Below are 14,737 nucleotides of genomic sequence, written 5' to 3'. Positions count from 1 at the left end.
CCCCATGTCGATTCCCCATGTCGATTCCCCATGTCGATTCCCCATGTCTTCCCCATGTCGATCCCCCATGTCGATTCTCCACGTCGATCTCCCCATGTCGATTCCCCATGTCGATTCCCAATGTCGATTCCCCACGTCGATTCCCCATGTCGATCTCCCCATGTCGATTCCCCATGTCGATTCTCCACGTCGATCTCCCCATGTCGATTCCCCATGTCGATTCCCAATGTCGATTCCCCACGTCGATTCCCCATGTCGATCTCCCCATGTCGATTCCCCATGTCGATCTCCCCATGTCGATTCCCCATGTCGATTCTCCACGTCGATCTCCCCATGTCGATTCCCCATGTCGATTCCCAATGTCGATTCCCCACGTCGATTCCCCATGTCGATCTCCCCATGTCGATTCCCCATGTCGATTCCCCATGTCGATTCTCCACGTCGATCTCCCCATGTCGATTCCCCATGTCGATTCCCAATGTCGATTCCCCACGTCGATTCCCCATGTCGATCTCCCCATGTCGATTCCCCATGTCGATCTCCCCATGTCGATCTCCACATGTCGATTCCCCATGTCGATTCTCCACGTCGATCTCCCCATGTCGATTCCCCATGTCGATTCCCAATGTCGATTCCCCACGTCGATTCCCCATGTCGATCTCCCCATGTCGATTCCCCATGTCGATCTCCCCATGTCGATTCCCCATGTCGATTCTCCACGTCGATCTCCCCATGTCGATTCCCCATGTCGATTCCCCATGTCGATCTCCCCATGTCGATTCCCCATGTCGATTCCCCATGTCGATTCTCCACGTCGATCTCCCCATGTCGATTCCCCATGTCGATTCCCAATGTCGATTCCCCACGTCGATTCCCCATGTCGATCTCCCCATGTCGATTCCCCATGTCGATCTCCCCATGTCGATCTCCACATGTCGATTCCCCATGTCGATTCTCCACGTCGATCTCCCCATGTCGATTCCCCATGTCGATTCCCAATGTCGATTCCCCATGTCGATTCCCCACGTCGATTCCCAATGTCGATTCCCCATGTCGATTCCCCATGTCGATCTCCCCATGTCGATTCCCCACGTCGATCTCCCCATGTCGATTCCCCATGTCGATCTCCCCATGTCGATCTCCCCATGTCGATTCCCCACGTCGATTCTCCACGTCGATCTCCCCATGTCGATTCCCCATGTCGATTCCCAATGTCGATTCCCCACGTCGATTCCCCATGTCGATTCTCCACGTCGATCTCCCCATGTCGATTCCCAATGTCGATTCCCCATGTCGATTCCCCATGTCGATTCCCCATGTCGATTCCCCATGTCCATCTCCCCATGTCGATTCCCCATGTCGATTCCCCATGTCGATTCCCCATGTCGATTCCCCATGTCGATTCCCCATGTCGATTCCCCACGTCGATCTCCCCACGTCGATCTCCCCACGTCGATCTCCCCACGTCGATTCCCAATGTCGATTCCCCATGTCGATTCCCCATGTCGATTCCCCATGTCGATTCCCCATGTCCATCTCCCCATGTCGATTCCCCATGTCGATTCCCCATGTCGATTCCCCATGTCGATTCCCTGTCGATTCCCCATGTCGATTCCCCATGTCGATTCCCCATGTCGATTCCCCATGTCCATCTCCCCATGTCGATTCCCCATGTCGATTCCCCATGTCCATCTCCCCATGTCGATTCCCCGTCGATTCCCCATGTCGATTCTCCACGTCGATCTCCCCATGTCGATTCCCAATGTCGATTCCCCATGTCGATTCCCCATGTCGATTCCCCATGTCGATTCCCCATGTCGATTCCCCATGTCGATCTCCCCATGTCGATTCCCCATGTCGATTCCCCATGTCCATCTCCCCATGTCGATTCCCCGTCGATTCCCCATGTCGATTCTCCACGTCGATCTCCCCATGTCGATTCCCAATGTCGATTCCCCATGTCGATTCCCCATGTCGATTCCCCATGTCGATTCCCCATGTCCATCTCCCCATGTCGATTCCCCATGTCGATTCCCCATGTCGATTCCCCATGTCGATTCCCCATGTCGATTCCCCATGTCGATTCCCCATGTCGATTCCCCATGTCCATCTCCCCATGTCGATTCCCCATGTCGATTCCCCATGTCGATTCCCCATGTCGATTCCCCATGTCGATTCCCCATGTCGATTCCCCATGTCGATTACCCATGTCGATTACCCATGTCGATTCCCCATGTCGATTCCCCACGTCGATTCCCCATGTCGATTACCCATGTCGATCTCCCCACGTCGATTCCCCATGTCGATCTCCCCACGTCGATTCCCCATGTCGATTCCCCATGTCGATTCCCCATGTCGATTCCCCACGTCGATCTCCCCACGTCGATCTCCCCATGTCGATCTCCCCACGTCGATTCCCCACGTCGATTCCCCACGTCGATTACCCACGTCGAGTCCCCATGTCGATCTCCCCATGTCGATTCCCCATGTCGATCTCCCCATGTCGATTCCCCATGTCTTCCCCATGTCGATTCCTCATGTCGATTCCCCACGTCAATTCCCCACGTCGATTCCCCACGTCGATTCCCCACGTCGATTCCCCATGTCGATCTCCCCATGTCGATCTCCCCATGTCGATTCCCCATGTCGATTCCCCATGTCGATTCCCCATGTCGATTCCCCATGTCGATTCCCCATGTCGATTACCCATGTCGATTACCCATGTCGATTACCCATGTCGATCTCCCCACGTCGATTCCCCATGTCGATCTCCCCATGTCGATCTCCCCATGTCGATTCCCCATGTCGATCTCCCCATGTCGATCTCCCCATGTCGATTCTCCATGTCGATTCCCCATGTCGATTCCCCACGTCGATCTCCCCACGTCGATTCCCCATGTCGATTCCCCATGTCGATTCCCCACGTCGATTCCCCACGTCGATTCCCCACGTCGATTCTCCACGTCGATTCCCCACGTCGATTCTCCATGTCGATTCCCCACGTCGATTCCCCATGTCGATCTCCCCATGTCGATTCCCCATGTCGATTCCCCATGTCGATTCCGCATGTCGATCTCCCCATGTCGATTCTCCATGTCGATCTCCCCATGTCGATTCCCCATGTCGATTCCCCATGTCGATTCCCCATGTCGATTCCCCACGTCGATTCCCCACGTCGATTCCCCACGTCGATTCCCCACGTCGATTCCCCACGTCGATTCCCCACGTCGATCTCCCCATGTCGATTCCCCATGTCGATTACCCATGTCGATTCCCCATGTCGATTTCCCACGTCGATTCCCCACGTTGATTCCCCACGTCGATTCCCCATGTCGATCTCCCCACGTCGATTCCCCATGTCGATTCCCCACGTCGATTCCCCACGTCGATTCCCCACGTCGATCTCCCCATGTCGATTACCCATGTCGATTCCCCATGTCGATTCCCCATGTCGATTCCCCATGTCGATTCCCCACGTCGATTCCCCACGTCGATCTCCCCATGTCGATTCCCCATGTCGATTACCCATGTCGATTCCCCATGTCGATTCCCCATGTCGATTCCCCATGTTGCTCCTCTTTGCTGCCAGAGAGGTCTATTTATCTATTCAGGAATTGGCCTAAGGAAATCAGGAGTGGTGAAATTCTGATTCAGTTTATTGTCATTTATAGACCACAAATACAATGCAGTTAAAAAATGAGACAACGTTCTCTGGAATGATATCACGAAAAAGCACAAAAACAGACCACACGAGAAAAACCACATAACGTTTGGTAATCCCCACTCCAGAGTCCAGAGAGGCTGCTGCGTATCGATATCGCGCTACCGTCTTAGCACGTAGCAAGTTTAATGTTTTTAAACTAGCATTTGATTGTGTTTTGCCAACTGAACGTGGACTGCCGTATCAGGAGTGATTTCCATCCATCTCCTGGACCCGGCCCGATGTGTGGTAATTGAAGTTGTGGTGCCAATGGTCGTAGATCCAAACAGGGTCGTTTGTTGCCAGTGCAGTCCCAGCACCCCGCATCGCATTAGTTTTGTTTCATGCCTGTCTGATTCAGCTGACAGTTGGAATAATATCAGCAGCTCTATGCTCACTCACCCAGATGACACACGTCCTGGGCCCCGGTTCTGAGGTGTCTGCAGCCAGCTTTGACGGTGATCAGAGGCCGGCGGGGTGCGGGCCGAGTCACTTTGGCATTCCTGTCACGTGACCTCCGCCAAGCTGACTTGCGTCTTGGCTGGAAACACAAGGCGATCAACATTGGCGTGGAGCTCACAATCATTATTTTTTATTTATTGGATCCACACTGCCCAATTCTAACACAGACTGATCGCGGGACGATTTATTGGTACAGCTTTGGGAGGGAAGTGGAGCACTCGGGGAAAAGCCACACGGTCACGGGGAGGAAGTACAGATTGCTCTGAAATTGAACTCTGACCTCCGGCATCTCGGGCTACAGGACTGTGCAAAAATCTTAGGCACATTCAGTATATATCGCGAGGGAGCCTGAGGCTTTTTTCCCAGTATTGTATTTGTCAACGTGGAGCGGAGAGCGAGTTTGCAAATCTGGCAGGAGCAGAAGATGTTGGGAATGGTGAGGGTGGAGCGCCGTGGGAGGGGTGTGGGACAGGGGGCAGAGAAGGAGTGTCAGGGACGGGTACAGACACACCCAGCCCTGAGACACCAGACAAGGTCATTTGATTCCAAACAATTGGTTTATTGATCATTACAAAATGTCTCTGGTTGTCTTAGAATGTGTCGAGGCTGTCTACAAGAAGGGGCAGAGCCGTCTCTATTTCCTGAGGAGACTGAGGTCCTTTAACATCTGCCGGATGATGCTGAGGATGTTCTACAAGTCTGTGGTGGCCAGTGCTATCATGTTTGCTGTTGTGTGCTGGGGCAGCAGGCTGAGGGTAGCAGACACCAACAGAATCAACAAACTCATTCGTAAGGCCAGTGATGTTGCGGGGGTGGAACTGGACTCTCTGATGGTGGTATCTGAAAAGAGGATGCTGTCCAAGTTGCATGCCATCTTGGACAATGTCTCCCATCCACTCCATAGTGTACTGGTTAGGCACAGGAGTACATTCACCCAGAGACTCATTCCACCGAGATGTAACACTGAGCGTCATAGGAAGTCATTCCTGCCTGTGGCCATCAAACTTTACAACTCCTCCCTCGGAGTGTCAGACACCCTGAGCCAATAGGCTGTTAATTCCATTTGGCAAAATTTACCCATTATTATTGAATTATTTATGGTTTTATATTGCTATATTTCTACACCATTCTTGGTTGGTGCGACTGTAACATAACCCAATTTCCCCCGGGATCAATAAGCTCTGTCTGTGTGTAAACCCAACCTCAGTACAGACATTTTCGCTTCTCCCCCGTCCGAATGGGCTGAAGAAAAATCCAGAACAGAGAACAAAGAAAATGACTGATTCTTCAGCCCACAAACTTCTGCTGTCATTTTAACCTACTCGAAGATCAACTTAACCCTTCGTTCCTACGTAACCCTCCATTTCTCTGTCATCCTGTTCCTGTCTGAGAGTCTCTTCAATGTCCCTAATGTATCTGCCTCCACACCACCCCTGGCAGGACGTTCCACACACCCCCCACTTACACCCGATCACCTTAAATGTCCCTAATGTATCTGTCTCTACACCACCCCTGGCAGGACGTTCCACACACCCCCACTTACCCCGATCACCTTAAATGTCCCGAATGTATCTGTCTCCACACCACCCTGGCAGGACGTTCCACACACCCACCACTTACCCCCCATCACCTTAAATGTCCCTAATGTATCTGTCTCTACACCACCCCTGGCAGGACATTCCACACACCCCCCACTTACCCCCGATCACCTAATATGTCCCTAATGTATCTGTCTCTACACCACCCCTGGCAGGACGTTCCACACACCCCCCACTTACCCCCGATCACCTTAAATGTCCCTAATGTATCTGTCTCCACACCACCCCTGGCAGGACATTCCACACACCCACCACTTACCCCCGATCACCTGAAATGTCCCTAATGTATCTGTCTCTACACCATCCATGGCAGGACGTTCCACACACCCATCACTTACCCCCGATCACATTAAATGTCCCTAATGTATCTGTCTCTACACCACCCATGGCAGGACGTTCCACACACCCACCACTTATCCCCCAATCAGCTTATATGTCCCTAATGTATCTGTCTCTACACCTCCCCTGGCAGGACGTTCCACACACCCACCACTTACCCTGATCTCCTTAAATGTCCCTAATGTATCTGTCTCTACACCACCCCTGGCAGGACGTTCCACACACCCCACACTTACCCCCGATCTCCTTAAATGTCCCTAATGTACCTGTCTCTACACCACCCCCGGCAGGACGTTCCACACACCCCCCACTTACCCCGATCACCTTAAATGTCCCTAATGTATCTGTCTCCACACCACCCCTGGCAGGACGTTCCACACACCCCCCACTTACCCCCGATCACCTTAAATGTCCCTAATGTATCTGTCTCCACACCACCCCTGGCAGGACGTTCCACACACCCCACACTTACCCCCGATCACATTAAATGTCCCTAATGTATCTGTCTCTACACCACCCCTGGCAGGACGATCCACACACCCCCACTTACCCCCGATCACCTTAAATGTCCCTAATGTATCTGTCTCCACACCACCCCTGGCAGGACGTTCCACACACCCACCACTTACCCCGATCACCTTAAATGTCCCTAATGTATCTGTCTCTACACCACCCCTGGCAGGACGATCCACACACCCCCACTTACCCCCGATCACCTTAAATGTCCCTAATGTATCTGTCTCCACACCACCCCTGGCAGGACGTTCCACACACCCACCACTTACCCCGATCACCTTAAATGTCCCTAATGTATCTGTCTCCACACCACCCCTGGCAGGACGTTCCACACACCCCCACATACCCCGATCACCATAAATGTCCCTAATGTATCTGTCTCCACACCACCCCTGGCAGGACGTTCCACACACCCACCACTTACCCCCGATCACCTTAAATGTCCCTAATGTATCTGTCTCTACACCACCCCTGGCAGGACGTTCCTCACACCCCCCACTTACCCCGATCACCTTCAATGTCCCTCATGTATCTGTCTCTACACCACCCCTGGCAGGATGTTCCACACACCCACCAGTTACCCCCCTCACCTTAAATGTCCCTAATGTATCTGTCTCTACACCACCCCTGGCAGGACATTCCACACACCCACCAGTTACCCCCCTCACCTTAATTGTCCCTAATGTATCTGTCTCTACACCACCCCTGGCAGGACGTTCCACACACCCACCACTTACCCCCGATCACCTTCAATGCCCCTAATGTATCTGTCTCTACACCACCCCTGGCAGGACGTTCCACATACCCCCCACTTACCCCCGATCACCTTAAATGTCCCTAATGTATCTGTCTCTACACCACCCCTGGCAGGACATTCCACACACCCACCACTTACCCCCGATCCCCTTAAATGTCCCTAATGTATATGTCTCCACACCACCCCTGGCAGGACGTTCCACACACCCCCCACTTACCCCCGATCACCTTAAATGTCCCTAATGTATCTGTCTCTACACCACCCCTGGCAGGACGTTCCACACACCCACCTCTCTCTGTGTAACCACTCTGAACTTAACTCAGACCACCCCACCTGGCACCAACAATCATTCAACAGTCAGAGAGAGAGGAGTGTGAGTGTGTGTGTGTGGGTGAGTTTGTGTGTGTGTGTGTGTGTGAGTGTGTGTGTGTCTGTGTCTGTGTGTGTGTGTGTGTGTGTGTGTCTGTGTCTGTGTGTGTGTGTGTGTGTGTGTGTGTGTCTGCGTGTGAGTGTGTGTGTGTGGGTGAGTTTGTGTGTGTGTGTGTGTGTGTGAGTGTGTGTGTGTGTGTGTGTGTGTGTGTGTGAGTGTGTGTGTGTGGGTGAGTTTGTGTGTGTGTGTGTGTGTCTGCGTGTGAGTGTGTGTGTGTGTGTGCGTGTGAGTGTGTGGGTGAGTGTGTGTGTGTGTGTGTCTGCGTGTGAGTGTGTGTGTGTGGGTGAGTGTGTGTCTGCGTGTGAGTGTGTGTGCGTGGGTGAGTGTGTGTGTGTGGGTGAGTGTGTGTGTGTGTGTCTGCGTGTGAGTGTGTGTGCGTGGGTGAGTGTGTGTGTGTGGGTGAGTGTGTGATGGTCATCGTTTCGGGCCAAGACCCTTCTAGTCCAACAGAAGAGGCCTTGGCCCAGAACGTCAACTGTAGGTGCTGGCTGACCTGCTGAGTTCCTTCAGCGTTTTGTGTGTGCTGCTGTGGATTTCCAGCATCTGCACAACCTCTTGTGTTGATCCAGCTCTTTATGCATGCCTACGGTGAATATTTAAAATAAAAATTGAAAAATCACATGATTTTATTGATTAATTCAAGTGTGTAATGAGATACAGTACAACAAAAAAAATCCTTCACCTTTAATTAACGTTTCCTTGCTGTGTCCAATTCCAGCTAGGTGCGCGGAAGCGTTTCAGCGACCACGCCGTCACGCAGCTGCACAGCTGGCAGAATTGTACGGGCCAGAACCTGCATAAAGGGGTGATAGATGGTTTGTGTGAAGCAAACAGGTTAAAGGGCCTTGCTCTGTGCTGGAAAGATCTTCGTGCTGTCTTGGTTGACATGGACCAGATGGGCTGAGGGCCTGTTTCAATGCTGTATTCCCTCCGTAACTATAATGCGTTTTCCTCCTGATCCTTTGCAAACAGACACTGTTTAATAATTTAAGAGATCTCTGTTTTGTCTCATGCATTTTACCGTAACAGGGGTCTACGGGTTATGTGACAGCTTCAATGTGCAGAAAGGTCCAAAGGACCTCTCATTATGCTGTCATTTGCGTTAGAGCTGGTGGTGAAAGAGGTCTGTGTGGAGGAGCAGAGGTTAATGGGCCAGTCCCCAGCAGGACACTGCCCCAACCAAGTGTGGAACAAATGCAACAGGTGCCCTGGACAGGTTGAAGATCAAAGTTCAAACTTCAAAGTGCAGTACTGTGTGAGAGTCTGGGCACATACATAGAGCTTGGGTGCCTAAGACTTTTGCACAGTACTGTGGTAATCTTACGTATCGCACTGTACTGCTGTCACAAAAAAAACAAATTTCCTGACGTGTGTGAGTGATGATAAACCTGATTCTGATCTGGGTCTCCATTGTAGACTGAGAGTGGGAAGGGGGCAGGGAGAGGGGAATCATGGTTGGGAAAAGGGGAAGGGAGAGGGGAGGGAGCGGGAAGCACCAGAGAGACATTCTGTAATGATCAAAAAACCGATTGTTTGGAATCAAGTGACCTTGCCTGGTGTCTCAGGGCTGGGTGTGTACGTACCCACCCCTGACACTCCTTCTCTGCCCCCTGTCCCACACCCCTCCCGCGGCGCTCCACCCTCACTATCCCCGACATCCTTTGCTCCCGCCAGATGTCCTCGTGACCCTGAGTGAACACAAGTGCTGCCCTTCAGCCATACGTGAAGGGTCATGGAGTGGCCTTATTCACTGTATACCTTTACACCGATTCAGAGTTTGCTGTGGTGCGTTGGTGTGAGATGCAACAAAAAAGCCATATTCAATAATTATACAGAATAAAGAATTAGACCGGATAAAAATTAGCTGGAGGTTAAAGATCACGTGTGTAAGTGTATAAATCAGCTGACGGCAGATAGGGTAGGGTTAGGGTTAGTGTGAGTGTGTGTGCGTGGCTGACGACAGATAGGGTAGGGTTCGTGTGTGTGTGTGAGTGTGTGTGTCTGCGTCTGAGTGTGTGTGCATAGCTGACGGCAGATAGGGTAGGAAACACACACCAGGCCTCACCGGGAGATCAGAAGTGGAAAGGGTGAGCAGCTTCATGGTGTCACCATCTCTGAGGATCTGTCCTGGGCACAACATATCGATGCAGCTGCAAAGAAGGCCATAGGGTTACATAGGGGCTATATTTCACTAGGAATTTGAGGAGATTTGGTTTGTGACCAAGGATACCCACAAATTTCTCCAGATCTACCATGTGGAAGTACAGGGGCCTGAAGACACACACTCAACGATTCAGGAACAGCTTCTCCCCCTCTGCCATCAGGGAGGAGGTACAGGAGCCTGAAGACACACACTCAACGATTCAGGAACAGCTTCTCCCCCTCTGCCATCAGGGAGGAGGTACAGGAGCTTGAAGACACACACTCAACGATTCAGGAACAGCTTCTTCCCCTCTGCCATCAGGGAGGAGGTACAGGAGCCTGAAGACACACACTCAGCGATTCAGGAACAGCTTCTTCCCCTCTGCCATCAGGGAGGAGGTACAGGAGCCTGAAGACACACACTGAACGATTCAGGAACAGCTTCTTCCCCTCTGCCATCAGGGAGGAGGTACAGGAGCCTGAAGACACACACTCAACGATTCAGGAACAGCTTCTTCCCCTCTGCCATCATGGAGGAGGTACAGGAGCCTGAAGACACACACTCAATGATTCAGGAACAGCTTCTTCCCCTCTGCCATCAGGGAGGAGGTACAGGAGCCTGAAGACACACACTCAACGATTCAGGAACAGCTTCTTCCCCTCTGCCATCAGGGAGGAGGTACAGGAGCCTGAGGACACACACTCAACGATTCAGGAACAGCTTCTTCCCCTCTGCCATCAGGGAGGAGGTACAGGAGCCTGAAGACACACACACAACGATTCAGGAACAGCTTCTTCCCCTCTGCCATCAGGGAGGAGGTACAGGAGCCTGAAGACACACACTCAACGATTCAGGAACAGCTTCGTCCCCTCTGCCATCAGGGAGGAGGTACAGGAGCCTGAAGACACACACTCAACGATTCAGGAACAGCTTCGTCCCCTCTGCCATCAGGGAGGAGGTACAGGAGCCTGAAGACACACACTCAACGATTCAGGAACAGCTTTTTCCCCTCTGCCATCAGGGAGGAGGTACAGGAGCCTGAAGACACACACTCAACGATTCAGGAACAGCTTCTTCCCCTCTGCCATCAGGGAGGAGGTACAGGAGCCTGAAGACACACACTCAACGATTCAGGAACAGCTTTTTCCCCTCTGCCATCAGGGAGGAGGTACAGGAGCCTGAAGACACACACTCAACGATTCAGGAACAGCTTCTTCCCCTCTGCCATCAGGGAGGAGGTACAGGAGCCTGAAGACACACACTCAACGATTCAGGAACAGCTTCTTCCCCTCTGCCATCAGGGAGGAGGTACAGGAGCCTGAAGACACACACTCAACGATTCAGGAACAGCTTCTTCCCCTCTGCCATCAGGGAGGAGGTACAGGAGCCTGAGGACACACACTCAACGATTCAGGAACAGCTTCTTCCCCTCTGCCATCAGGGAGGAGGTACAGGAGCCTGAAGACACACACTCAACGATTCAGGAACAGCTTCTTCCCCTCTGCCATCAGGGAGGAGGTACAGGAGCCTGAAGACACACACTCAGTGATTCAGGAACAGCTTCTTCCCCTCTGCCATCAGGGAGGAGGTACAGGAGCCTGAAGACACACACTCAGTGATTCAGGAACAGCTTCTTCCCCTCTGCCATCGAGGAGGAGGTACAGGAGCCTGAAGACACACACTCAATGATTCAGGAACAGCTTCTCCCCCTCTGCGATCAGGGAGGAGGTACAGGAGCCTGAAGACACACACTCAACGATTCAGGAACAGCTTCTCCCCCTCTGCCATCAGGGAGGAGGTACAGGAGCCTGAAGACACACACTCAACGATTCAGGAACAGCTTCTCCCCCTCTGCCATCAGGGAGGAGGTACAGGAGCCTGAAGACACACACTCAACGATTCAGGAACAGCTTCTTCCCCTCTGCCATCAGATTCCTGAATAGACATTGAACCCATGAACACTACCTCACTACCTTTTGCTCCCTTTTTACTCTGCTTATTTAATTATTGATACTTCTTACCGTAATTTACATTTTTATCAGTATGCATTGCTATGTTTTGTCACTGATTACCAACAAATTTCACGACATATGCCGGTGACATTAATTCTGATTCCAGTGAGTATCTGACCCAGCATGCGTTTACAATGTCAACAGCGTTATGAAAAGTGGTTTACTCTAGTTACAATACAGAGATGGGGCTGGGGGATAATAGGCAGAGGGGACTGTGTGGGGGAGAATAACTAGAATGGTTGATTGCATTAACTGCCTGGAAAAGGACCTTTGAGGATAGTGTGAAGTTTTCCTTTTAATAGTGTTTCCCAGAAGGGAGCTTTTGGAAACAGCGGTTTGTAGGCTGAATAGGGCCCATGCTGACTGCTTCTTCGTCCTGGCCATACACACGTCCTGCAGCGATTACCTTCTCGGCTGACCCGACGGTTCGCGACAGCTTCCTGGCTCTGAGAAATGTCAGCAGCAGCCTAACCACTCTGTTCCCCGTCTCTCTGTTTCAGACGAATATCCCGTTCCTGCAGAACGTTCTGAGCAACGACCAGTTTCTCTACGGCACCGTGGACACTCAGTTCATCGACGAAAACCCCGACCTCATCCTGCTGAGGCCCGTGCAGAACCGGGCCCAGAAACTGCTGCACTACCTGGGTGAGTACTCAGACAGAGGGCCAGCCCGGGGCAGGAGGAAGGCCGGCGGCTCCCGGGCTCGGAGCTTCCTTCCAGGCTGGGAGGCTCGATGCCACACTGTGATCACTGTCCCAATGCTCTGCTCACGGCCCGGCAATCCTGCTGAGAGCACTGGGGTGTAAAATCAAAGCAGTAACGCTGGCATCGGAGACGGTCTTCTCAGGATTGAAAATCTGGTATGAGAGAATGCTCTGGGCTGGTGCTTGCTGCAGTTTAGAAGCATGGGGGGGGGGGGTCTCATTGAAACACAGATAGAGAGCATGTTTCCTACACTGGGGGAGTCTAGGAACAGAGGACACAGATAGAGTGGATGTGGACAGGATGTTTCCTATAGTGGGGGAGTCTAGGACCAGAGGTCACAGATAGAGTGGATGTGGAGAGGATGTTTCCTATAGCGGGGGAGTCTAGGACCAGAGGACACAGATAGACTGGATGTGGAGCGGATGTTTCCTATAGTGGGGGTGTCTCGGACCAGAGGACACAGATAGAGTGGATGTGGACAGGATGTTTCCTATAGTGGGGGAGTCTCGGACCAGAGGTCACAGATAGAGTGGATGTGGAGAGGATGTATCCTATAGTGGGGTGTCTGGGACCAGAGGACACAGATAGAGTGGATGTGGAGAGGATGTTTCCTATAGTGGGGGAGTCTCGGACCAGAGGACACAGATAGAGTGGATGTGTAGAGGATGTTTCCTATAGTGGGGGAGTCTAGGACCAGAGGACACAGAGAGACTGGATGTGGAGAGGATGTTTCCTATAGTGGGGGAGTCTAGGACCAGAGGACACAGATAGTGTGGATGTGGAGAGGATGTTTCCTATAGTGGGGGAGTCTAGGACCAGAGGACACAGATAGAGTGTATGTGGAGCTGGTGTTTCCTGTAGTGGCGGAGTCTACGACCAGAGGACATAGATAGAGTGGATGTGGAGAGGATGTTTCCTATAGTGGGGGAGTCTAGGACCAGAGGACACAGATAGAGTGGATGTGGAGAGGATGTTTTCTATACTGGGGGAGTCTAGGACCAGAGGACACAGATAGAGTGGATGTGGAGAGGATGTTTCCTATAGTGGAGGAGTCTAGGACCAGAGGACACAGATAGAGTGGATGTGGAGAGGATGTTTCCTATATTGGAGGAGTCTAGGACCAGAGGACACAGATAGAGTGGATGTGGAGAGGATGTTTCCTATAGTGGAGGAGTCTAGGACCAGAGGACACAGATAGAGTGGATGTGGAGAGGATGTTTCCTATATTGGAGGAGTCTAGGACCAGAGGACACAGATAGAGTGGATGTGGAGGCCAAGTCGGTGTGAATATTCAAAGCAGAGGATTGTATGTCCACTGGGTGTTAGTCAGTCCATACGTGGGTTTGTATGACCATTGGGTTTGAGATAGTCCATACGTGGGATTTGTATGTCTATTGGGTGTTAGATAGTCCATACGTGGGTTTGTATGTCCATTGGGTGTTAGTCAGTCCATACGTGGGTTTTGTATGTCCATTGGGTGTTAGTCAGTCCATACGTGGGGTTTGTATGTCCATTTGGGTTTTAGTCAGTCCATACGTGGGTTTTGTATGTCCATTGGGTGTTAGTCAGTCCATATGTGTGTTTGTATGTCCATTGGGTGTTAGTCAGTCCATACGTGGGGTTTGTATGTCCATTTGGATTTTAGACAGTCCATACGTGGGGTTTGTATGTCTGTTGGGTGTTAGGCAGTCCATACGTGGGGTTTGTATGTCCATTGGGTTTTAGACAGTCCATACATGGGGTTTGTATGTCCATTGGGTATTAGTCAGTTCGTACGTGGGTTTGTATGTCCATTGGGTATTAGACAGTCCATACGTGGGTTTGTATGTCCGTTGGGTGTTAGACAGTCCATACATGGGGTTTGTATGTCCATTGGGCGTTAGACAGTCCATACGTGGGTTTGTATGTCCATTGGGCGTTAGACAGTCCATACGTGGGTTTGTATGGCCATTGGGTGTTAGACAGTCCATACGTGGGTTTGTATGTCCATTCGGTCTTAGACAGTCCATACGTGGGGTTTGTATGTCCGTTGGGTGTTAGTCAGTCCATACGTGGGTTTGTATGTCCGTTGGGTG

At 51.7% G+C, this 14,737-nt stretch overlaps 1 protein-coding gene across 3 annotated transcripts in view; it reads left to right on the top strand.

Moving 5' to 3' along the window:
- Positions 1-14,737, top strand: part of LOC132383728 (pyruvate carboxylase, mitochondrial-like) — a 950,497-nt gene that overhangs the window by 673,990 nt on the left and 261,770 nt on the right. For all 3 annotated transcript variants that reach the window (XM_059954922.1, XM_059954921.1, XM_059954923.1), the window contains exon 11: positions 12,458-12,602. In XM_059954922.1, the coding sequence (XP_059810905.1) occupies positions 12,458-12,602 (145 nt within the window). The remainder of the gene's footprint in view (positions 1-12,457; positions 12,603-14,737) is intronic.

The sequence above is a fragment of the Hypanus sabinus genome, chromosome 31, assembly GCF_030144855.1.
Source record: "Hypanus sabinus isolate sHypSab1 chromosome 31, sHypSab1.hap1, whole genome shotgun sequence".
Taxonomy (NCBI): Eukaryota; Metazoa; Chordata; class Chondrichthyes; order Myliobatiformes; family Dasyatidae; genus Hypanus; species Hypanus sabinus.
Note: the sequence above shows the minus strand (reverse complement) of the source record. Positions and strands in the feature narration are given on the sequence as shown.